Here is a 25,678-nt window from a genome sequence, read left to right as displayed (position 1 = left end):
GGGCATCTCCTGTCCCCGCTACTCTGCCACTTGTGCTTGGGTAAGATCCAAACAGCCTAGAGAAGATGGAACCCTTCCCCATTATCTGCTCCCCTACAGCCACTCCAGAGTGGCATCCGGCTGCAGATTAGTAAGGGCCACAGAGAGAGCTACACTACACAGTCAGAGTGACAATGCCAATAGCGAGGTAGGCCGGCCTCCCTCCCCGCTGGCCACATCAACAGAGAGGCAGTGAACAGATCTGGAGACCCTGCCTATTCAGCCCACTGCAGGCATCTCTGGGAATGAAATGAACTGAGGCCTGGGCTGCTGGGTTCTCTTTTATTCGCCGGTAAGACAAAGAACAGGTCACAACATCACAGGGAATAAGACTGACAGAAGAACAGATACACAGAGTGTCATGCTGTACTACATAGAGGGCAGGGGAGGGGACAGGCAGGGGTGAGTTAAGTCTTGCTTTTTCAACTAACAGAATAAATAAATACAGTACACAGTGTTTTTGCCATGGGCTGGCACGACCTCTCTAAGCACAAATGGTCACAAAACAGCTGGTTTGGAAAGCAGTCTGTGCAGCCCACCAGCCTTGGAGTTGGGGTAGGGACCCAGGTCCCTGGACCATGCTCTGGGGGAGTGAGGAAGCAGGGAAGGGGAGACTCAGATAGGAGGGAGGGGCCAGGCATGAGGCATTCCACATTCTGCAAAGGGACAGTCAGAGCTTGAGCCTCTGGTCTCAGACCCAGGTTGGCCCAGTAGGCCTGGGAGGGGCTCCAGCATGAGGTGTAGTGGGCCTGTACCCTCTGCCCACCAGAAGGGACATGCGGCGCTGCTTACAAATGTGCTCAACGGAGATGCATGGTGCCGCTTATCAGTGTGCGTGAGAGACGAGCGTGCTCTGCTCTTGCCCTCCAGCTGCTTTCATACCCAAGGCTTGTTCCCTAAACTTGAGAGCCCTCCAAGGGCAGGACCACATGGACCTTTCCTGCCTTCTCTGGGTTTGTAGACTTGGGTCAATTGAATGGGACAAGTGTTAACAAACATCTGAGGGAAGCTGGGCTGCTCCTGAGTGGGCCTGCCTCCCGCCATGACAGAACATTGCCCCTTAGGAGGTCAGGGGAGCCTTCCTGGAGGAGGTGGTGATATCCAGGGCTGTTGGATTCCAAGGCCCAGTGACAATCACTCATACCCAGGAACTGACAAAAAGCGTCAGTCTAAAAGCAGCTAGGAAGCTTCCCATTCCTTACCAGATGATTATTTTTTGTTTTCAAAACAGAACTTCCTGGAGCTAATCCCAGAGGACAGTGGCCATTGGCCACAGAACCCCTCCCAAACCAAAAACCTCCTCTGTCCCTCCTGGAATCTGCCAATTTCCCACAGCGCTGCCTGTCTCTTCTCTGATGCTCCCATGGCTGGTGGATTCCCCTTCCAGATTCCAGACCTAGCAAGACACTTGAGGATTCTGAAACCTTCAGCTGCCTGTCTTGGTGCTTGCCACATGTAGGTGAGGTCTTTAGCCTGGATTCCAGGCCCCTCAGCCCCACCTCCCCTGAAGTCAGCCACCCCTTTCCTGTGGTCTATGGAGTCTCATCTCTGCTGCTTTGTTCAAACAGTTCTCCTGGCCCAGACTACCATCCCCCTCACTTTTCTCCTGTCCAAAGCCTTCTCCGTCTGCCCCCACCGAGGCTGACCCCCTCAAGGATGATAGGCATTGACTTCTCCGCAAACCAATCCTACCAGGACACCAACAGAACCTCTCTCTTCCCACTGAGAGATGAGACAAGCCTTAAGAATCTTTACCCTGGTTTTCAGATCAATGTCTTTAAGCAGGGGTTGGAGTGTTCAATGGTGAGCCACCAAGAGTTGGGAAGCATGACCAAGAATTTGTCCAAGCCATCCCTTCCCACTGCCCAGAGCCCCTGAGATCATGCAAATGTATGAAAATGGGGTGACCACAGAGACTGGCACTGGAACTCAAGAAAATCAGGATCAAATTCAGATTGTCTGAACTAGAGGGGATCCATTATACTTATGGGGAAACTAAGGCGGTATCTACAGAGAGGCTTGGGCGTACAACACTCCTTGCTCCACAGCAAGGCTACAGTAATTTTCTAATTCATACATTGTGCTTTTGAGAACCTTGCGTCATTGTCAATTGAACTAAAAACTTCGGTCCTGCAAGGTTGTGAGCACAGAATGCAGAAAGTAGAGCTGGCTAGGACCTTACAGCCATCTAACCCATACAGGGAAACAGACCCAGAGAGGCTACAGGCTTGCCCAAGGTCACACAACTTTTTTTTTTTTTTTTTTTTTGAGATGGATTCTCATTCTGTTGCCCAGGCTGGAGTGCAGTGGCGTGATCTTGGCTCACTGCAACCTACACCTCCCAGGTTCCAGCAATCCTCCCTCTTCAGCCTCCCGAGTAACTAGGATTATAGGCATGTGCCACCACGCCTGGCTAATTTTTATATTATTAGTAGAGACAGGGTATCACCACGTTGGGCCACGTTGGTCTTGAACTCCTGACCTCAGGTGATCTGCCGGCCTTGGTCTCCCAAAGTGCTGGGATTACAGGCATGAGCCACGGCCCTTGGTCAGTCATACAGCTTTGAAAGGGAGTTTGCTGATCTGGGTTTCCTGGCTATAAACAGGAACACACTTTTCCATGCCAGTGACTAGTTGGAGAGAAGCCCTTACCTCCATAACTGGCTCTGGGGCAGGAAGCCCACAGAAGCCTAAGCCTATGTGTTGCTGTATACTTTGCACGCACTGTGTGCAGGAGCAGTGTTCAACCTTCATTCCTGGTCAGCCACACCCCTGCCATGGACAGTACCTGCTGGATGTGGAAGCTGGGTTTGTGGGAGAGGAGCACCAGCCCTAGTGTCTCTGAGAGCACCTCTTCCCCTGCTGCCACACTCCAACTAGGGAAGTCTCTCAAATTAAGCTCTAGAGCCCTGTGGTTAGTCCTGGCTGAACACTGACACCAGGCCTCTGTCTTTGGAGGATTTACAGGCAGGAATGCTGGCCATTCTACTGCCTGCCCAGCCTGACTACTGCCTCCTCAATATTGGGAATGAGGACCTCAACACTGAGAAGAGAGAAGAGAAAGTAATTTATGACACCTTCTAGATGCCAGCCTGGGTGAGGGTGGGAGTAGGAGCCTGTGCCACCTCCCACCTGCAGCTCCAGATCCCCAGGGTCTCCAGCTAGGGGCTTGTTGCTTCTATTGGGCATGAAAAGGAACAGCTGCCTAGAGAGCGTGTGGGTGCAGGGAGGAGATAGGCAGGCAGGACAGAAGGGAGGGAACAGAAGGAGTGGAATGAGAAGTAGCAAAATTACTAAAACCCAAAACCAGCCACAACCCTGAACAGAACATAGCTTAAGAATTGACAACACCAACACAGCCAGCACTAAAGGAGGAAACCAAGGGCACGGGGAGAGACAGGGAGAAAGGTCAAGGGTGGAGAATACAGAGGCTGGGCAGAGATGGGGACAGGGACCAGGGCAGAGACCAGAAGAGGGAGATCAAGGGAAGAAGGAAGGAGAGAGAAGCAGAGAGGGGATGGCTAGAGTGAGCCACAGAAGCCGCAGGGTAGGGGTGGGAGGGAAGAAGAGATGGGAGCGGGGCAGGGGGCCTGGGGCAGGCAGGTGCCTGAAAATATAGCTTTATATATTTATATTTATATCTCACATTCCACATATAGACTCACTAGGGGGACAGAAGGGGAGGGAGGAAAGGGAGGAGGCACTATTGAGATGGGGATCTAGCCAGGGAGAGCCTCTCACTTCCCGGAGGAAAGCGTGAGGCACCCCAGCCTCTCACCTCCTCCCCATTCGGCTTCCAGGGGTTCCAGGCCATGCAGAGGGTGTGTAGGTGTGGGCTTCACTTTGGGCTGGGTATGGGGAAGCAGGGCAGGGAATAGGACACAGCCCTTAGGATCCCTGGGCTCATGGAGTTAACTCCTTGAGAGCCATCTGGGGATAACCACGGGGCGAGGAGGGGACACCCAAGACCCCTCGTTAGGTTGGAGGCCAGACAGTCAGTTGGGCAGTGTGTCGAGTCCCAGGGAGGCTGCATGCTGCTTAGCCCGGAGCCGCAGGTTCTCGATGCTTGTGGTTTTACTGTTCAGGGCAGCTGCTGCAGGAGCCAGGCCCGCCGGGGGTGCAGGCAGCAGTGGGGACCCCCACACACCCTGGTGGGCAGCAGCGGCTGCTGACAGGGACTGGTAGTAGGACTGGCAGTGCAGTGAGCCCAGCGGTGCCATGTTGACACCCAGATAGGGCACCGCGGCAGCAGCCGCCGCGGCAGCAGCAGGGGCGGGACCCCCCACTTCAAAGGATGAGTAGTGCACCAGGTTGTTGGTGGCCGCCATGTGCTGACGGAATTGCTCCTGCAGACGGAAGAGGCTCAGTGGGGATGAGGAGTAGGAGTGGGAGGGGCCCAGGAGGCCACCCCCTGGGGCCGCAGGAGGGAGGGTCAGGCTGCCTGGGGAATCTGCAAGCAGAGAACCCAAGAACAAAGCACTCAGGACAAGAGCATTTGTCTGCCAGGTGAAGTGCGCTCAGCCTTCTCACCCTCTTGGTGCTACAGACAAGACAGGCTTCAGCTGAAACCACATCCATCCCATCCCAGCCAGGGCATCCCCTGAAACAAGGCTCAGAATCCTAGGAGAAAGGGACCCAGGCTTCCTGGGAAAGCTCCGGGAGCCCTGCCAAGGTCCCCATGTCTGTCTCTTTTTCTCTTCAAGGGCTGTAACTTCCCCTCCCGCTCCCCTGCCCAGTGCTCCCATTCCCTCCCTCCAACCTTCAGCTCACAGCCCCATCCCCTCCCTGCTGGGCTGAGGGTTTGTGTCTGAGATATGCCTCATGCCAGAGCTCTGTTCCTTCAAGAAATGTGCTCGGAGTCTCTGCTGCATGTAGGAATCTCTAGTACCAATGCAGTATTTGCCCAGTATGCACTGGGACATCCAACTGGTTGTTAAATATTGGAATACTGGCTGGGTGTGGTGACTCATGCCTGTAATGCCAGCACTTTGGGAGGCTGAGGCGGGCAGATCACCTGAGGTCAGGAGTTTGAGACCATCCTGGCTAACACAGTGAAACCCCGTCTCTACTAAAAATACAAAAAGTTAGCCAGGCGTGGTGGCACACACCTGTAGTCCCAACTACTCCGGAGGCTGAGGCAGGAGATTCGCTTGAACCAAGGAGGTGGAGGTTGCAGTGAGCCAAGATCGTGCCACTGCACTCCAGCCTGGGCAACAGAGCGAGGCTCCGCCTCAAAATAAGAAATTGGAATACTTCCAAATGGTTGATAAATAATTTTTGCCCTGACCTCTGGCAGTATCCTTCCCCTGCTACTCAGCCCATCCCTCAGAACCCCCTGGACCTTCCCACAACTCTGCAACTAAAGGGTGAAGACCTGGCCCAAGCCTGCTGTGGCCAGTCCATTCTGATGGGCCATGCCCCTGAGAGGCAGTTGACTGCTCCCTCCCTACCTCCCACCTGCTTCACAGCTCAGGTCCCCCAGGGCCCAGCTCTCCCATGGCACCCCTCCAACCTCACCTGCCTTAGGGCTGCCCCTCTTGCAGCCCAGCCCCTTGCTCTCAGCCCCAGGGCTCTTCTCAGCTTTGGGGTCCTCAGCCCCTGCCCGAGGATCCTCCTCACGGTCTGGCTGATCCTCGGGAGCTGATTCACTGGCCGACTGCTCAGACAGACTCAGGTGAAGCTCAGCAGGGGGGTCACCGCCAGGCAGACGTGGGGGCTGGTCAGTGTCCAGCTGGGTATCTGGAGTGGGGGCCTCAGTCTTGCCTTCCCCATGGGAGCCCTCAGCCTCCTTCTGCTTCTGGAGCTGTTCCTTCTGCAGGCTGCGCTGCTTCTTCCGGAACTTGGCCCGGCGGTTCTTGAACCACACCTGGGGACAGGAAAGGAGCAGTCCGAGGTGGGTAAGAAAAAAGTGGGGTTAGCATGGAGCAGGGTGCTCCAAGAGAGGAGGTATGTGATAACATTGCCCCCACCCCTCTAGGGAACACACACCCTCTATCCCTTCCCAAACTCCCCTCCTATCACCGAAGGCTTTGATGGAGAGATCAGTTGCACCTTGGCACAGGGATGACATGCTGGCTCCAGGACAAGGCCAGACTGAGGGGCTGGTGTTTGTCTGCAAGGCCTAGTTAGGAGAGTTGGGCCCTACCTGCACCCGGGCTTCAGGCAGGTTGGTGCACATGGCCAGCCTCTCACGCATCACCACATCTGGGTAGTGAGTCTTCTGGAAGGTCTTTTCCAGGGCCTCCAGCTGCTGAGCCGTGAATGCCGTGCGGCTGCGACGTTGTTTGCGGTGCTGGGAACCATAGCGGGCCTCCAAGATGATGTCTTGAAATGTACAGCCGTTGGAGGGCAAGGAGAGGGGCCCATTTAATTACGGGAAATAGCTCTGAATCTTATCCTGCTCTGACCCACCGCGGATACCCAGGCTGCTGCCAGAGCTGACCCTGGTCTCTTGCCCTTAGAAGTCACCCATCCCTCTTCATATGGCTGTGGGCTTTCAAGGTTTCTCCACCCCATTATGCAGTATCAGGACCACAGAGGTCTAACTCAACTCCACAAACGGCTGTCAGGCATACGATTGTGGGGGAGGTCTTTGGTATTAGGGGTGGGTAAGTGGGTATTGCCCTAAGATGGATACTGTGAGTATATTTTGAGACTCCATGATGCTAATAATCTGTAGGTCTATATCACAAGAGTTCTAAGACCCTATAACCCTTAGATTCTGAATACTAAGACATCTTTAGCATTAGAGTACTGGTCTCTGCCCATGAGAAGCCAGGCTGGGCTGGTACCCATCTCGAGGTCTAGTAAAGGGAGGACTGACTAGGCAAATGGAATTCACTGGCACTCCATCCTCTGTTCTCTGCGTGTAAACCACCTCATCCCGGCTAGCCTAGAGTCTCTGATGGCAGGGCTTGAGGCTCCTGCTCTTCTGTTCCCTGAACAGAGAGCCTGGCTGAGGGGACGAACGAAGAAGGGAGGGTCGGGGCAGCAGGGCTCAGGTCTCAGGTCTCAGGTAAGGCTTGTTGCACTCAGTCTTGACCCTTGTGGCTGCCTCCCCAAGGACAGAAGGACAAAGAGACCAGGTTCTAACCACTGCAGGCTCGGAGGGGAGACAGGACTATGGACCACTGATTCCACGGTACCGTCCACATGTCTGGTAATATGATAACACCTAGGATAGGTACCTGCCTGGGGCTGGGGTCTAGCCTCCATCCTGGGGTCTAGCCTTTAGCCCTTTTGCTTGACTAGTCCTGGAGAATAGACAGTAACCTCTCTCCTCACTGCCTCCCATCATGTCATAATTGGATCCTGCCCTGTCTGTGCTGAAGGGCACTTGAGTCATCTCAGCCTCTGCGTAGGGCTGTCAGAGTCCTTCCCCTGCACTCCAGGGAATGGGAAGTCATTCACAACACCCTAAATAGGAAGAGGCGGCCAGGCACGGTGGCTCACAGCTGTAATCCCAGCACTTCAGGAGGCCAAGGCGGGTGGATCACCTGAGGTCAGGAGTTCGAGACCAGCCCAGCCAATGTGGCAAAACCCCATCTCTACTAAAAATACAAAAATTACCTGGGTGTGATGGCAGGCACCTGTAATCTCAGCTACTAGGGATGCTGAGGCAGGAGAATCCCTTGAACTCAGGAGGTAGAGGTTGCAGTGAGCTGAGATCACACCACTGCACTCCATCCAGCCTGGGCAACAGAGCAAAACTCCGTCTCAAAAAAAAAAAAAAATTAGGTGCAGAGGCCTGTAATCCCAGCACTTTGGGAGGCCGGTAGATCCCCTGAGGTCAGGAGTTTGAGACCAGCCTGGCCAACATGGTAAAACCCTGTCTCTACTAAAAATACAATAATTAGCCAGGCGTGGTGGCATGTGCCTGTAATCCCAGCTAGTGGGGAGGCTGAGGCGGGACAATCACTTGAACCCGGGTGGCAGAAATGGCAGCGAGCCAAGATGGCACCATTGCACTCCAGCCGGGCAACAACAGGGAAACTCTATCTAAAAAAAAAAAGAATAGGAAGAGGCAACTTGGTATCCAGGAAGCCCCAGACTTCGAGATACTTCTCCAGCTTAAAAAGGGAGCTCTGAACCCCTCACAGACTAACCTTAATCCTGGGCCTGACTCAGCCCTGAGCTCTTGCCGGTCATCCTGGGGCAGGGGAAGGAGTGGGGAGTGCTCTGTCAGCCCCACTCTGGTTGCAGGAGGAGCAACAGCTCAGCATCCTACTGCAGGCTCCAGGGACTGCAGGGAGGGGGGTAGGTGTTGCAGGGAGGCCAGACTCTTTGTTTGTTTGTTTTCTTTTCTTTTTTTTGTTCTTTCTTTTTATTTTATTTTATTTTATTTTATTTTATTTTATTTTATTTTATTTTATTTTATTTTATTTTATTTTATTTTCTGAAGCCAGATTTTTTAAACCTTGGGCAGAGCCTCTGCTGGAAGGCAAGTCTTCCATACAAAGGCTCACCTGGAGTTCATGTTCTTCCTTCTTAAGAATTAGAGAGCTGGGGGTGGGCTGAACACCCCAGTTCCTCTGACCCCACTGGCGGACATGAGCCCTTGTCCCTGACTCCTGTCTGTGCTCTGGTCCTTGGGTCCTGGAATACTGTCAGGAGCTAATGTCACCACCAGTTTGGGCACAGGACTGTATCAACATCCCCTCACTAGAAACTCATGCCTCCACATTGGTCCAGAGAAACTTTTATCCACTGAGTTCTGCCCAGAGGCCTGGCAGAGTCTAAAGGAATGAGACTGGCCATGCTCTCCTTGCGAGGCCAGTGCTGCTACCCATGTGGGTCCTCAGATCCCTTCCCAATCTGTGCCTTTCCTCGTGTTGACCCCTACTCCTTGCCATGCCTTTTTGAGGCCTGGTTCCTGCCCCTATGGCCTTCAAAAAGTTCTCCCTGACTAACCCAGCTGATCCTGTTGCTCTGAGCCGCCCCAGCATTTGACCCTGGACATCCTCCTGTTGTGCCCTCCTATGGGTCATGGGCACCTGTTCTCCCTAGGAGTTCCCTGAAGTTATCTGAGGCCTGCCTGGCACAGCTGCTCAAGGCTCTGCTGAATACTTTGCATATGTTATCACAGATCACCTCCCAACCACCCTGGGGGATGGGCATGGCCATTGTCTCCTTTTTATAAATAGAGAAACTGAGGCTCAGAGAAGAGAGCTGAGTGGGAAAGCCCCAAGCTGACTTCAAGTCTGGGACTCCAAAGCTCATATTTTTAGCCATGTTATTTTCCAACCCCACTCAGCCCAGATATAGCCTCTCTGAGCCTCCATTTCCTTGTTCATAAAATGGAAATACTAACGTCTCCACATGGGGATTGGATGATTTGATACACACAGAGAGAGACCCCCACAGTGCCTAACCCACAGTTGGTGTCAAAACACAGAAGCCGTTATTTACAATTCCCTGTGCCTTAATTCTCCTTGTCTGGGCACTCTGGCCCTCTTCCAGCTACTTCCCAGCCAGAATACTCTGGGCCCTCCTACCTCATTTCTTCACCTGTGAGATAGAGCTGATGCATGCCTCCCTCATGGGCTTGTTATGAGAATTTGAAGGCATAGGGCAGCTCCAGCGCCTTGGACAGTGTTGGCAAACAAAAGACGCTCTGGATATACACACATAGCTTTGAATTGACATTTCTCTGTGTGCTAAGTGATCTAAGTCTTTTGGAGCTGCCTAGAAGAAGCAGTGCTCCCTCTCCTGTTTGCCTTCCAGAACCTCCTCCCCCAATCCCCACAGTCCCGTCTCCATGGTCCAGTCCCCAGGGCCCTTACCAGCCAGGCGCTCAGCCAATGTAAGTGCATGCACCGAAGGCCGGTAGTCAGGGGCATGCTGGGCTTGCTGGGCTGCCTGCTGGTGCAGGTTGTACATGGCGCTCAGTGAGTTCATGGCATGCAGCGAGTAGCCGTTCACCCCGTAGTGCTGCATAGCGGCATCCGCCTACAGATGGAAGAGGGAAAGAGACATGAGGCAGGACTTTCAGATTCTGCCCTCAGGGAGACCCACCCCCAGTCCAGACTGGATGCCCACCTTCTTTTCTTTTCTTCTTTATCTTTTTTGAGATGGAGCTTTTGCTTTTGTTGCCCAATCTGGAGTGCAATGGCACGATCTCAGCTCGCCATAACCTCCACCTCCCAGGTTTAAGTGATTCTCCTGCCTCAGCCTCTGAAGTAGCTGGGATTACAAGCAGGTATTACTACGCCCAGCTAATTATTGTGTTTTTAGTAAAGATGGGTCTCTCCGTGTTGGTCAGGCTGGTCTTGAACTGCCAACTTCAGGTGATTCACCCACCTCATCCTCCCAAAGTGCTGGGATTACAGACGTGAACCACCACACCCGTCTGATGCCCACCTCTGATGGGGCAGAAGCTCTCTCTATCAGAAAGGAGCCTGTCTTGTGCATGGCTTACCGTGTGAGGGCTCTTGCATTCACTCCTTCATTCACCCACTCATTCATTGATTCACTCAGCAGGGCCAGTGTGGGTTTAGGGCTCTGGGCTAAAACCCAGGGCAGGCTAAACCTCAACTCCACCACTCAGGAGCTTTGTGGCTTTGGGCATGTCACTTCACTTCTCAGACCCACAGTTTCTCTATCTGCAACATGGGGTTAATATCAGTACCTGTCTCATAGGGTTACTGCAAGGATTAAGAGAAGCCTTTACAAAGGACTGGATTATAGTATATACTCAAAAGTATTAGTCGTTGTGATTTATAAATTCATTTGCTGCTTTATGCAATCATCTCTTCATTCAATTACTCGGGCGCTTATTCATTTTTACCTTCATTGATTCACTCACACACTTATTACTCATTCAACCAATACCCATTGAGGCCCATTTGGAGCCAAGCCCAGAACTAGATTCCCCATTGAGGCATTTGCTTTGAAATGAGATAAACCCTAATGTCCTGCACAAACGTAAGAATACTGTTGTTATTACTGTCATATACTCATTGCCATTACCTCCCATTATTCTCACCGTATCTCCAAGAAGCAAGCCAACCAAGAATGATGAGCCCCAGTTGCAGTTGAGTCTACTGAGGCTTAGAGAAAGAACAGCGACAAGTTGAGGCCACACAGCCAGTCCAAGGCCTGCCCCACTCCACATTCCTGCAGTCTTACTTTTTCATGGCCAATTGTCCCAAGGAAATCTTCCATTCCTCAGAGAAGACGTCCATCCTTCTGAGACAGCTCCACCATCAGCAGGAGGCTGCCAAGGTTCCATCTGGACCCTCACCCACCCTGCAGCAGTGTGAAATGTCATTTTTGGAATTGATTCCACATCTGGAATCTCCCCAAAACACAACAGTGTTTCCTATTTCCCAAGTGTGGGAGGTGAAAAGAAAAGACTGGGGCAATGGCAGGTCCATTTGATAAAAGGAAGACATATGCAGGTATCTCAGCTCCTCACTGAAATAGACGTGGGGTATACAGAATCAAACATCCACAGCATGCACACAAACACACACAGCTGCAGGCAAGCACACGCACATTTCGTGCACAAATACACGTACACAGATTCTTGGCAAGACATTCATAGAGCTGGCCTATTCACAGACACAAAATGTCATTTCCCCACCATTCCACACACAGACATGCTCACAGATATCTATTCATGCAGCAGAGACATCTACACACAAACATTACACTCACACACATCCATTTGCATATTACACATATTCATCCAACACATATTTATTAAGCACCCACTTACTAAATAGCAAAGTCCTTAGCTTCATGGAATTTACATTCCTAGATGTGGGAGGATGTATAACAATAAAAATATACGAACTAATGTCAGACAGGAATACGGTCTCTGAAGAAAAATAAGGCAGGGGAGGAGGATGACAAGAGAGAAAGGAGAAATTGTTGTAGAACATGTGGTCAGGAAAGGGCTCTGTGACATTTGAGTAGAAACTTAAAGGAGGCATGTGGAGCTCTCAGGGAGACTTTCTAGGCAGAAGGAACAGCAAGGACAAAGGCCCTGGGGCGTGGACAGGCTGTGACTGTAGAGCAGCAAGAAAGTAAGGGTGGATGGAGCACAGACAGAGGGAGCAGGTGAAGGAGGTGAGGTTGGAGAGACAGGGGCCACTAGCCAGAGGGCTCCACCACCCATTGTAATCCTATGGCTCAATGGAAATCCCATCTGAATTTTATCCTGAGTGTGATAGGATGCCCCTGGAGGGTCTTGAGGGGAGTGACATAATATGATCTGGGTTTTCTGTTTTGTTTTGTTTTTTTCTGAGACAAGGTCTTGCTGTATCTCCCAGGCTGAAGTGCAGTGGTACAATCTTGGCTCTCCACAGCCTCAATCTCTGGTACTCAAGCAATCCTCCTACCTCAGCCTCCTGGGTATGCTGGGACTACAGACGTGCACCATCATGCCAGGATAGTTTTTTAAATTTTTCTATAAAGACATGGTCTCACTATGTTGCCCAGGTTGGTCTCAAATTCTTGGGCTCAAGAAATCCTCCTGCCTTGGCTTCCCAAAGTGCTGGGATTACAGGCGTGAGCCACCACACCTGGCCTATGATTTATTTTTAAAAGCTCAATTTGGCTGCTATACAGAGAATAAACTGTAGAAGTGCAAGAAGAAAAGCAGAGAGAGCAGGCCACCGCAGAAGTCCAGGCTGGAGACCATGCTGCCTTCACTAGAGTGGGAGGAGGTGACGAAAAATGGTCAGATTCTGGTAGTTTGAAGGTAGAATTAGCATGATTGCTGATAGCTTAGTTATAAGATGTGAGAAAAAGAGACCAAAAAAAAAAAAAATAGGATAACTCAAGTTTCCATCCTGAGCAGCTGAGTGAAGATGGGTCTTTTCCTGAATGAAGAGCACTGAGTTGGAGAAGCAGATCTGGGGAGGGAGAGAATGGAAATCAAGGTTTGGAGGGATATGGCAAGAGTGACTGACATGTGAATTCAACTTCCAGGTAAGCATGTTGGATTGGCTGTTGGATGTGGGAGTCTGGAGCTGAGGGCTAGATTTACAGATTCTGAGTCAGCACTAACGCACTAGCTTCCTCCAACAGCCTTCACTTGCAGAAGCCTCCTCCACACACCAGAACCATAGCCTCAAGGCAGAAAGCTAAGAGAAAAGAGTGATAGATGACCAGGCGAGGTGGCTCACACCTGTAATCCCAGCACTTTGGGAGGCTGAGGCAGGCGGATCATGAGATCAGAAGTTTGAGACCAGCCTGGCCAACATAGTGAAACCCCATCTCTACTAAAAATACAAAAATCAGCCAGGCGTGGTGGTGGATTCCTGTAGTCCCAGCCACTCAGGAGGCTGAGGCAGGAGAATTGCTTGAACCCAGGAGGCGGAGGTTGTGGTGAGCCGAGATCCCACCATTGCACTCCAGCTTGGGCAACAAGAGTGAAACTCTGTCTCAAAAATAAATAAATAAATAAATACAGAGAAAAGAGTGATAACATGGTGAGGTGAAGAATCTACCCCTCAATATAACAGAATATCCATAAACAAAGCTAAAAAGCAAACAACAAATTTGGAAAAATATCTGTTATATGCTGTATATGCCATAGAGGAATTCATAAAACATAAATAGCACAAATCAAATAAAAGGCAATGTCCATCATATACAAAGAACTATTCTTTGGGAATACAAAAATAAAGCTGGGTGCAGTGGCACACACCTGTAGACCCAGCTATTCAGGATGCTAAAGTGGGGGGATCACTTGAGCCCAGGAGTTTGAATTCAGCCTGGGCAACATAGCAAGACCCCATCTCTAAATAACTAAATAAAAAGATGGTCACCTTAGTGAAAGATAGGCTAAGTAAATGAAGAAACAACTCAATAATAAAGAAATACAAATAGCCAACCAACATGACAAAAAGCTCAGCCTTATTATAACCAAAGAAAGGAAAAGTCTGGGTGATGTGACTTAGGCCTGTAGTCCCGGCACTTTGGGTGGCTGAGGTGGGCAGATCATTTGAGGTTAGGAGTTTGAGACCACTGGCCAGCATGGTGAAACACCACCACTAATAAATATAAAAATTAGCCAGGTGTGGTGGTCCATGCCTATAATCCCAGCTATTCAAAAGGCTGAGGCAGAAGAATCACTTGAACCCGGGAGGCAGAGGTTGCAGTGAGCTGAGATCACACCACTGCACTACAGCCTGGGCAACAGTGAAACTGTGTCTCAAAAAAAAAAAAATAAGATATCATTATTTACCAATCAGATTAGCAAATATAAAGAAAAATTATTACACAGGGTTATCTAGAGGAGTGGGAAATGGTCCTTCCCCTGCCTTGATGGCAGAAGAGCTATTTACTCCTTACATCAAAAGCCTTTAGAGAGTACAACAATTCCATTTCTAGAAATGTACCCTTCAAGTATGCAGAGATATGTGTATGGGAATATTTATCACAGCACTGCCTGTGATGGCAAACAATTGAAAACCTAACTGCCCATCGAGAGAGGATTAGTTTAGCAAATGAGGGGACAGGCAGGCCCACGGTGGAATACGGCACTGCCATTTAAGATGATGTGTATCTCTGTGTGCTGATGTTCACAATATACTGTTGAGTGGGAGAAATAGGTAACAAAACAGTATGCATAATGTGATCCCATTTTTGTAATGCATGTATAAATATGCATAGAAAAAATTCTGGAAGGCGATACCCTTAAATGTTAACAGAGGTCATCTCTGGGAGATAGCAGATGGGATTACAGGTGATTTTCACATTTATATTATTTCTTTCTTTCTTTTTTGGTGGGGCAGGGGCTGGGAGGAGGTATCCACGTCTTTTGCTGGATATGAGGATGAAACCAGGCTCCAGAGTGTGTCAGAAGCTCCAGGTGAGGAAGGGGGAAAGAGTTTAGAAGTCATTTCATCCATCCCAACTCCTGCTATTGGAATGCCTCTCCCCCACCAAACTCAGGGGCTTTGTTGCTTTAAAATTCAGTGTTGTTTAGGTGGTAAGTGACATTTTAATTGACTTAATTATCTCTGATCTCACAGTTTTTGATGCACAAGGCAGCTTTATTAACAAGCCAGAGAGATGCCTCTTTGGGCCCCACAATTGCCCCATCCCCATGGCCCTCTGAGGGTCTCTGAGATCTTCCCAGCCTGGCCTGATGCCTTCCCCCTCCCCAGCACCAAGCACTACCAGACTACCCTCCACTCCTTTTCATCTCCATGCCTTTACTCTTGCTGGGCTCTCTACCTGATACACCATTTCTCTTCTTTCCCTTCACCCGACAAACTCTTCCTTCTCCATAAGGCCTAGCTGAACCGACCCCTCTTCAGAAACAGGGCCTTCCCCTGCTCTCCTCTGACAAGGAATCTCTCCCCACTCCAGGCTCAGATAAGATCTGTATGCACAGATCGTAGAAATGAGGATGACCGTAATGGTGACAACAACAATACTAGCTGTCATGTCCTGAACGCACCGTCCCAGACACCACACTCAACACCTTCGGTGGATTTTCTTCATTCTAGTGCCTGCAGCACAGTGCCGTGATGACACTTCTATCTCACTGACTAGACCAGACTGAGCTCCTTGAGGGCAGAAACGATCTCATGCATTTCGGGACACCCACCCCACCCCCAGATCACAGGGTCTAATGCAGAAGCAGGGCTAGGAAATAAGGATTCAATGATGAATTAATGATCACAACTATGTATTAAATGCCTCTGTTACATCAGACATCTCCATCAATTCTCCCAACACTGTAGGAGGTAGATAATGTTATCCCCATCTTCCAGATTCAGAAATGGAAGGTAAGAAAGATTGGATAATTTGCTAAAGGCCATGCATTTAGAAAGTAGTGGAACAGGTGTTAACAGTGAAGTTCTTCCCACTAGCTAGTGTTTCCCAGCCCCAGTCACACAGGATCTTACCCCAGCATATTCCATTCCCTGATTTCTTTTTTTTTTTTTTTTTTTTTTTGAGACAGTCTCGCTCTGTCTCCCAGGCTGGAATGCAATGGCGCAATCTCCGCCTCCCAGGTTCAAATGATTCTCCTGCCTCAGCCTCCTGAGTAGCTGGGAGGCACATGCCACCACACCTGGCTAATTTTTGTATTTTTAGTAGAGATGGGGTTTCACCATGTTGGTCAGGATGGTCTCAAACTCCTGACCTCGTGGTGTGCCCACCTCAGCCTTCCAAAGTGCTGGGATTACAGGCATGAGTCACTGCACCTGGCCCCATTCCTTGATTTCTATCATCTCTAAATTGGTCCAAGACAATAGGAGGACAGCAAGAAAAAGCACATTCTGCTGGCCGAGGTGGCTCATGCCTGTAATCCCAGCACTTTGGGAGGTTGAGGCGAGCACATCATGAGGTCAGGAGTTTGAGACCAGCCTGACCAACGTGGTGAAACCCCATCTCTACTAAAAATTCAAAAATTAGCTGAGCATGGTGGTGCATGCCCGTAGTCCCAAGAACCTGGGAGGCGGAGGTTGCAGTGAGCTGAGATGGCACCACGGCACTCCAGTCGGGGACAGAGTGAGACTCGGTCTCAAAAAAAAGAAAGAAAAAACACATTTCCTCTGGCATGCATGCTCGTGTGCACACTCTGTGTGTGTGTGTGTGTGCTGTGAAATGAAGCCGTATGTAAGCCCAAATCTTCCCTGCTAAGCTTTTCTCCCTCCAGCCTCATACTCCTCTTCCTCACTACAGCTGGATCTCAAGGCCCCTGCTCTCCTCTGAGGCCACAGAGGGACCCTTGTCTGTGGATGCTACTTACCATCCAAGCTGCTCACATGCGGTTCCACACAGCCACAGGGCTGTGGCTCACCTCAGTGTCCATGTGTGGCCATGTGTGTACACAACCCAATTGGGATCCACCACATGACTGTATGTGCCTCTGTCTCTTTTTATGTATGTATCTGGCTATTTTATGTGTCTCAGTGGGTGTGCATGCCTGTCAGCCCATGTGTACAAATAATGTGTCTCTGAGTGTGTGACCAGGGAAATATACACTAACTGGTACCCTGGAAAGTCATGTGGCCCCCATCTCCTGCTGCTAGGTCAGTGCACTGTGGCTCTTCCAGCCCTGAACAGGGTGTGAGAGAGGACAAGAGAAAAATACAAAGAGAGAGAAAAAAGCAAGGAGATAAATCAACACAGAAAATTAATAATTTGTCTTAGCCATTGTAGTTTCTGTAACACCTAGCACAGAGCCTGGTACACAGTTGGTGCTTAGTAAATAGTAACTTCAAATGAGTGGGAAGGAATTTTAGACCAAGAGATTGTGAGGGAGGCAGGACCACCACAGCCCAGGATGGTCCACGGGAGGAAAGGGAGACCCGGAGTCCCAGCCCACGACCTCCTCTCTCCCAGGACTGTAGGCCTCGTGGGGGCGACTCCTGCCTAGTGGGCCCTTTCCCAGCAGTAGGGGCAGCCAGGACCTGCACTATGGTGGTCCTCAGCCAGACCCAGCCACAGGAGCCCCTTCCACATCCAGTTCTGAATCCTGTTGCCCCTGGAGGCCCCCCAGGCTGGAACCTACAAGGCCTGCAAGAGCCTCTAAACAGAGGCCCCACACTCCTGGCCCCAGGCCAGGCCCTGCGTGGGCTCAGCCCACTGCACACTCCAAACAGAATCAATTATATATTTAAAAGGTGCCGCCCCGCAATTCCTGGCGAGCCAGGAGAGCCATCCATCACAGCGCGGCCGCGTTTCACAAGCTGTCGAATTGTGCTTACATTGGTTAAAAGAATCTTTATATTTCATTAAGCAAGCAGATCGGCGGATCTCCCGCCACAGGCGCCATATAGATGGCTTTAATTTTCCAAATCTGCAAATGCATCCGTTATGTCCCCGCGTCGCTGCTGGCTGCGGCCTAATGCCCAGCCAATCGAAGAATCAAGCAGAATTTTATTAGAGGGCATTTTTTATAAATTAACGGCAGCAGTACCAAGAAAATGCATGCAAGACGTCTTTGATTAAAAGGAAAGTGGACCCTTCCTTGGGTCACACGCGGCTCAGCCACCCACAGACCAACCCCACCACTCTTTGCCTCTCCCTGCTCTCAACTTTTAATTCTCCCCTCAGTTACTTCTCATTCCCATTCACAGTGGAAACATGGCAAAACAACTTTATTTAGATGAAAAGAAAGAGAAGCAGAAGAGGAAGAAACCAACATTCTCTGAGAGTCTCATCCCATTGTCTATTCCAGGCACGGTGAGGCACGTCATCTCATTGACAACACCACCAGCCACCTCTCTTTGACCATCTACCGCAAGCCAAGACTTGTTTCACTCATTCCAGGTGTATCACCTAATAAACTTCAACACAACTCTTCCAGGTAGGTATAATTATCCCCAGTATATGGATGAGAAAACTAAGACTCAGGGAGATAAAGTCTCCTGCCCAAGGTTCCACAGCTAGTAAGTGGTGGAGGCGGGATGGAAACCCAGGTCTCTGAGTCTCTGAAGAGCTATCTGGTATTTATTTTCACAGTATGACCAAGAGATAGGCCCTGGTGAGACTAGCCCTGAGTGTCAATGGCCGAGGTAGAGATGGAGAGTAGCCTGTTGCCATGGACTTTCTTCCCTGAGAAATGCTGCTGCCTTTATCTCTGAAGGTTCTACAGTGACCCTCTGAGGGGAGAGGCCACTGCAACTGTCCCTCCTGCTTTGCAGTTTGGAGTCCAAAAGGACTTTTACTCTTGCAGGTAGAAGATCATGAATACATGAACCCAGGAGCAGCAGGCCTGGGCTTTTGCCCCTACTCCAGGCTGCCCTGTGACCTTGACTAGGGTCCTACCATCTCTGACCTCTTCTGAAAGAGACCTTGTCATGAGAAGTGTGCAGCCCAGGGCTGGCCAGCCACATGTGAGGGAGGCGGAGGAGGAGGGACTCGTTCATGTGTATGCATGTGTGTGTGCATGAGTGCGTGGGTGTTGTGGGGCAGACTGAGCAAGATGACCTAGGAGCCTTCCAACTCTGAGCCTTTGGAGCCAAGATTTTAAGGGAAGCTCTGTCCCAGGCACATGCCAGATACTCAGCATCAGCACCTCATTAATGTCTTAACCCAAGTCTATGGGGGAGGCACTATGATTATCCCCACACTGCAGATGAGGAGTTGAGGCTCAAGGAAAGTGAGTCCCCTTGGCTGGCCTGCTTGGGAATGGGGAAGTACCCCTTTCCCCCATCTGTCCTTAGTTCCAAGTTGCCAGGAATCTGCAGGGGGAACATAGCATGTAAGGGCTATGGAGATCCCGGTCCTACCCTGACCAAGGACCCTGCAGGCACACAGTTTGGGAGCAAACTTGACATGAGGACAACCCCAGCTATTACCTCTCAGATGCTGCTTATTCTACAGGGGCTCCTCCAAGAGCCCCAGATCCATTCATGGGTCACACTGAACCCTCCATGCTCCCCAAATCTCCTGTCAGTATCAGGCACTCAAAGGTGCAGAAAGCCAGGAATCAGCCTGCTAGGGGCCAGATTCTTCCCAGCCAGGGATCCCCACCAGAGGGTGCGGTGGGCCAGGCCTCCTTTGAAACAAACAGACCCATCTCTCAGACCAGTTCTACCAGATACCTTCAAAGCCATATTTCTTAAAAGTCATATCCAAATTTGTCATCTCCCCTTCCTTCCTCCTGTACCCTCCCCCCACCACTGAGCCAGGGCCCTCCAAAGCTACCAGGTGGCTGCCTCCCAATCCAGGAATGTTGTCTCTCCACCAGCATGACCTGGAGAACTCCAGACTCCTCACACTAAGCTTGGGCACCCCTTTCTCCAGGGAGCCTCTCCTGCCACCCCCATCTTACAGATTCAGAAATGAAAGGTGAAAAAGACTGGATAATTTGCTATCATCAGTCAATTTTAGCACTGGTTGGGTCCAGAAGTCACTGACTGGGTCTGGTGACTTCTTTAAATTCTTTTCCTCACCAAATTGTAGCTGCCTGTTTGCCTACCTTTTGCCAGAGTTTTATAATAACTATTATTACCAGCTATCCTCATAGAGACCTGATTGGCAGCATCTCATTTAATCTTCACAACAACCTCATAATCCCCATTTGACTGCTAAGGAAGCTGAGACCCAGAGAGGTAAAGTCACTTGTCCAAAACTACCCAGCTAAGCAGCTTAGCCAAGATGGAATACCGGGAATCTAACTGCAAAATGTGAACTCAGTGCCCACTAGAGCTCTTACCCTTGATTGGGGGCAGGGTCTTGTTCCCCAGCTAGTACTCAGTACCCAGTGCCCACAGCAAGAACCCGGAGGTCCGAGTCCTTGCCTTTCACCATTCAGACATTCATTCCACAAAGAAAGATGGAGCCACTGCTTGTTGAGCAATGGACTTTGGGAGTAGCCTCATGAATTCCAACTCAAGGGGCTCAGATTCTAGGGATATTGCAGATGGTCACATGACCAGCTCTGGGAGATGAGAGAAGGCCAGCAGAGCCCAGAAATCAGTGAGCCAAGGTCCAAAGTTTCCTCCTCACCCTGCCTGCTCTGCCCTGCCCCAGCAGGGAAAATCCAGTGTTGTCATCAGAAGCCAAGCCACCTTCTGGCCACAGCTGCGGCCCTGACCTTGTCACAGACTAAGCTCTAACCCTATCCTACATGAGCCCTGGCCACTGCCCTCACCTTGGCCATATTCCCTCCCCCTACTGGTGACATAGACACCATGACCCTCGCGTCGCCATCGTTAACTCCACATTGCTTGATCCGTATGGGAAGAGGATGAGCCGTAGAGGTCAAAGAATCTGCTCATCCTCCTTTCGTCTCCACTGCAGGCTCCCAAAGTAACCCTGGAGTTGGAGCCATGCATGGCAGGCAGGTGGGCTTAGAAGTATGTGGCTTTGCAAGGGTCAGATTGGAAGGGGTGCTGGATGTCATAAGGGCACACAGAGCTCATAAATTTCTCAAAGGAGATTCTCACCTCCCCTCTTGGCTCAGGGATGGGGACCCAGTGATTATGAGAAGAACCCACCGGGAGAGCTCCAGGGTCCCGGTGGGTCTCAGGGCCGACCACCGGCCATCGGCCCTTTGAAGGAGTCGGGGCTCTCAGTTCCTACACAAACTGTTATCCATTAACATCCAATTATCCCTTGGTCCGAGCCATTAATTATAAATCAGCCGCTAATTGGAGTAATTAGCCCCCCACAAGCTAATGGGCCGAGACTGAGGGAGGCCCCTCCGCCTACAGTCCTCCAGTTTCCCGAGGTCCTTAATGTTGAGGGTGCAGAGAAATCAGGCGGCTGGAGGTAATTTTTTTTTTTAAGGCAGCAAAATGCAGCCAGGGAAGGTAAAGAAGATGGGAGAAGCCACTTTTTTTGTTGCTTTTTCTTGAATCTGGTCCAGCTTCAGCATTTGAGAGCAGGCAGGTGGCAGCGGAGGTTGAGGGACCTGACTGCAAGTCTTGAGAGCAGAGTTGTCTGGGTAATTGCTTGATTCTCTGCTTCCTTTCTGGCAGAGATCCAGCTAGCGCACTGGAGATAAAGGAGACTTGGGCAGAGCTAAGATGGAGCAGGGCATAGGTTAGGACCTCAGGATGTTCCTGGCCTCTCCATGGTGCAGAAGTGGCAACCCTGCCTGCTGGGTTAGCCCTGGCCTGAAGTACCTCAGGGATAACCTGGTCTGCTCTTGGCCATCTAGATCCAGGCCGGGCTGGGAAACAGGGACTTCAGAGTCCCCTGTGGAGCAGAGCTGCTCTAAGCCCAAGTTAGGGCCTCCAAACGGCTGGAGGAACTCGGAGGAGGCTCTGTTCTTCGGGCACAGAAAGCATGGTTCCTGCTCTGCACACTGACAGATGTACAATACATCGGGTATGCAAACACACCCTGGAGATGGAGCCGTGGAGGGTGGAGGGGGCTGCAAAATCCAGTCGGCTCCACTAGCCTCAGGCACACTGAAGCGATGTCCACAGTGGCAGTAGACTGGCGGAAAGGAGTGACGCCGTTCGGGAAATGTGCTCCCTCCTGAAATGTGCAGCTCTCGTATCCAGGGAACTCCCCTTTGCCGGCAAAAACCTGGCTAAAGTCCGAACAACAGCTGGGGCCAGAGCCACCACAGCTCTGGTCTGTGCAAACTGGGAGGCCACCCATCAGGCAACACTGGGGCAGAAGCAAATAAGCTTGGAAGAACAGACAAGTGACTAAATAGAGTCACTGGATCTGATAAGGGAGAGCCCAGCTCTGTGCCCTTCTCACAGAAGGGGAAACTGAGACTCGCTCAAGGGCAGACAGGAGAGGCACTCAGTACAGGACGAATGTGCAGACCAGAACACAAGCCCCGCCGGAAGCTCACCCACCCACCCCAGTGGCCTCCCCCACTCATTCGGTAATGGGCTTTGGCGGGCAGCAGTGGCGTCGCCGGGGGCCTTGATTAGATATTTATTGCTGTCATTTACATGGGCACCGCGGGGCGGCCGAGCGAGACTGTGGGGAAGGGGTGGAATTGAGGGCGAAATAGGAAGGCAGGGGTGGGGGAGGTGAAGACTGGCTCCTCAAGGATTTAGGACCGGCCGGGAGAGTAAGCTTCAAGGCCCGGAGAGAGTGGAGGGAATAGGGAGTGCAGAGGCCAAGCAAAAATGTAGATGCACCCTGCCTGGGGCTTCGTGGGGCTTCTGAGCAAAGCAGGGCCATAACACTTGGGACTGTTGCCCTAGGGGGTATCTGTGTTTGTTGAGCATGTGTGTCTGTGTGAGTTTAGCCTGTGAGTTGGAACTGTGTCTATCAGAGGGGTTTTGTGTGGTTTAGTGGATCTGCCTGTGCTTCTTCTTGGGTGACTTCTCAAAGTAAGTCTGAGTGTGATACCCATAGCCCGGGTGACTCTAACGCAGGAGTCCCGTTCTGTGTGCCTGTCAGCCTCTATATGCGTGTCTGTGTACAACCGCCAATTTAGACCGCTGGCAAATATGTGTGCACACACAGCATTCATTCAGACACGGGGGACTGAGCCTCTGAATCCGGTTCTCCCCTTCCCTCAAAAACCACCAGCCATGTCCTCATGCTCCAGTCACACCAGATGGGTTCCTCCTCAGAAGGACCCTGGCCTCCGGGAGGCTGACACTAAGGGCTGTAGTGGACTCCTCATTCCAGGCTGTATGCTCCCAGAGTGCTGAGGCCCGGGAGGGGATGGAAACTTTATTTCCTGCTCAAAATCTGCAGTGTGTGCAGGGGTGTGTGCCCGCAGTGTCAAGTGCAAGTTATGTTTCAGAATGGAGAAGTAGCTCATATTTCCCGACCACATGGGATTGTGCATGTGAAAGTGGCCAGGACAGGGGTGTAGAGATCCTGCAGACACTCACCCGATGCCCATGAAGCTGACCCATAAGCCCACTATCCAGCAGAGACCTTCCAGAGGCGCGAGTCCTTGCCTTTCACCATGGCCTTTCGCCTGGGGCGGGTTTCCACTCCTCTGCACCTCTGCCCTTCTGTTCTGCATTCCGTTCAGAGTCTGGGCTGCCAAATTCCCACCTCCTTGCAGGAGTTGGTGCCCCCAAGGTCTGCAGGGGTGGGGTATGGTGTTTACCCCCCTCCTGAGTAGCAATGCCCTGCTTCTTTTCCCAAGAGTGTGTCTACTCCAGCCATAGAGGAGAGAGCTTTGAGCCAATTATCCAGATAATTTGCTCTCACTAGGCAGCAAATTCGATTTTTTTGAATACCTAGACATATACATAAACGTAGCTGGTTTGCAGAAAGGGGAGGTGGAACTAAATTCATTGTTCCTTAGGCCAGAGTGCCTTTCCGTTTAAGGGGAGGACCGGGGATGAGGGTAAGTGAAACACAAATCCCCGAAAAATTGAAAACGACCCCCACTACACCCACCTAAAACTAACAGGCCACAAAACTTCCTAGAAAGGGATCAGACAGAGACGACCCGCCTGCAGCGCAAAGGAGCCCCAGCACTAGAGAGAGTAAAGGACTCTGGTCGTCCTGCCATCGCCACAGCCAGCTGGGAACTTGCACAATTTCCTCGGATGTGGAGCACACAACCCCTGCGGTGCCGACAGCCCCTTCCTCCTAGGCCCATCGAGTCAATAAAGCCCTCCTCTTTCCCCGATGTCCTCAAACTGGAGCTTCTCTTAGAAAACCAGCAACCGCCCACCCTGCCGCGGCCTGGGAGAACTTTTGTCAAACGAAAAAGACTTTCTGGGACCTGGGTTTGAAACAGCGGAGGTGCCCCAGGCCCCGAGGGTTCTCAGCTTTGGGGAATTGCATGCTTGGAAAGAGGGTGAAAAGGCCTCGGAGCTCGTCCTCCTTGTTTCCCCATTCTGGGACTCCTTCCTGCCCCAAATCACAAGCCTAAGGAGCCCACTGCCTCCCGAACTGAGTGTGGCTGGAATCCAGGAAAAGGCGGGGCCTCAGATTTTGTGCGAATTTCGGGAAGAACAGGTTTCCCTCAAGCTCCTTAAGTCCACTACCAGTGCCACCGAAGCCCCTGAGCAGGTTCCGGGAATTTGTGACCGTCAGAAAGTTCAGCTGGTGGTGCCTGGAACCCTGCATAGTCTTTAAGGGCCCCTGGCCTGTCGTCGTCCACGACCGAGTTACGGCCATCTGGTGTGGGAAGCCCAGAGAGGAAAGACCCTGGCAGTCTCCCCAATCCTTTGACCGCTCCCCAGAAGCGCCCCGAGAGCCGCTCCGGGGACTGCCCCCAGCCTGCCGTTCCCCACCGGCGCTCGCCTGATCCGCGCCGACTGAGGCCTCGGGAGGCAAAACGAATTCCAGGGAACCAGGGCCACTGCGCCCCAAACACCCACCTGGAGGACCCTAGCCCGAGGCCACGTCTATGAGAGCAGAGGCTGGCTGAGCGCCGAACCGCCCTCAATTGGAAAATTTGTGCGGAATCGCAATCAAGAGAGAAAAGGCTCACTTGGTGGCAGCTGAGTTTGAACGGGATCGGCGCGGGCGAAACCAGAGCCAGATCCCGGGCAATGCCCGGGGCACTGCGGGGTTCGCGTGGACCAGGAAGCTGGGGAGGTGTGGGCGGCCTCTCCACTCAGCGGGCTGAGAGCTGGGCCGCCGGCCGCGCCTCCTCCCCAGCCTCCACCCCAGGCTTCGCGACTCCCCGGGCCGCATCTGCTCAGCATTACACCGGCCACCTCCCTCTCCGCGCCGCCCCCTTCCAAACTAAGAAGGATTTGTCTCCGCTTAATATCCAAACCTCTTTGTATTTTTTTTTTTCAGGGACAAAGTAATATCTTCCAAATGAGGCAAAACCGTGACGGATCCGAGGCGTTCTCCGCGGGTGCCTGCGTCTCCGCGGGCCAAGGCCTGCATCTCCGCCTCGGCGCGTCTCTGCCCAGGGCTCGCCCTTGGCTCTCTCTGCCTCGGAATTTCGAGTTCTGCGCTCTTTCTGTTTTCCTAGATTGCTCGCTTTCTGCCTCCGTTTTCATCCCTGGGTATCGCTTCCTCTGTCTCACCATGGGTCTCTCTGTCCCCGACTCTCCGTCTTTCTGGAGTCCCTCCGCTTCTTCTGCCCCTGAGCCTTCTATCTGTCCCCAAGTCCCTGGCTCCCTGTAAACTTTCTGATCTGCCCAGTGGGTCCGGGACTGCAGGACCCCAAGAGGGAAGGCTGTCCCCGGGGTCTCACGGCCCGCGTCCTCCCCTCAGCGACCGTCCCGTGCCCCTCCCGGCTCGGCCCACCAGCCCCGCCCTCTCGTACCTGGTCAACCCGGCCCGCGCCGCCGCCGCTGCCGCTGCCATCTAC

The 25,678-nt window shown here is 51.7% G+C and overlaps 1 protein-coding gene across 1 annotated transcript; it reads right to left on the bottom strand.

The window, feature by feature from the left end:
- Positions 1-307: 307 nt before the first annotated feature.
- On the bottom strand, positions 308-25,678 carry DMBX1 (diencephalon/mesencephalon homeobox 1). Its single transcript, XM_009001160.5, has 5 exons — positions 25,634-25,678; positions 9,822-9,987; positions 6,185-6,363; positions 5,557-5,905; positions 308-4,489 (listed from the first exon to the last, which is right to left on the bottom strand). The coding sequence occupies exons 2-5, from the start codon at positions 9,973-9,975 to the stop codon at positions 4,035-4,037; spliced, it is 1,137 nt and encodes a 378-aa protein (XP_008999408.2). The 5' UTR covers positions 9,976-9,987; positions 25,634-25,678; the 3' UTR covers positions 308-4,034.

Source organism: Callithrix jacchus, chromosome 7, assembly GCF_049354715.1.
Source record: "Callithrix jacchus isolate 240 chromosome 7, calJac240_pri, whole genome shotgun sequence".
Classification (NCBI taxonomy): domain Eukaryota; kingdom Metazoa; phylum Chordata; class Mammalia; order Primates; family Cebidae; genus Callithrix; species Callithrix jacchus.
Note: the sequence above shows the minus strand (reverse complement) of the source record. Positions and strands in the feature narration are given on the sequence as shown.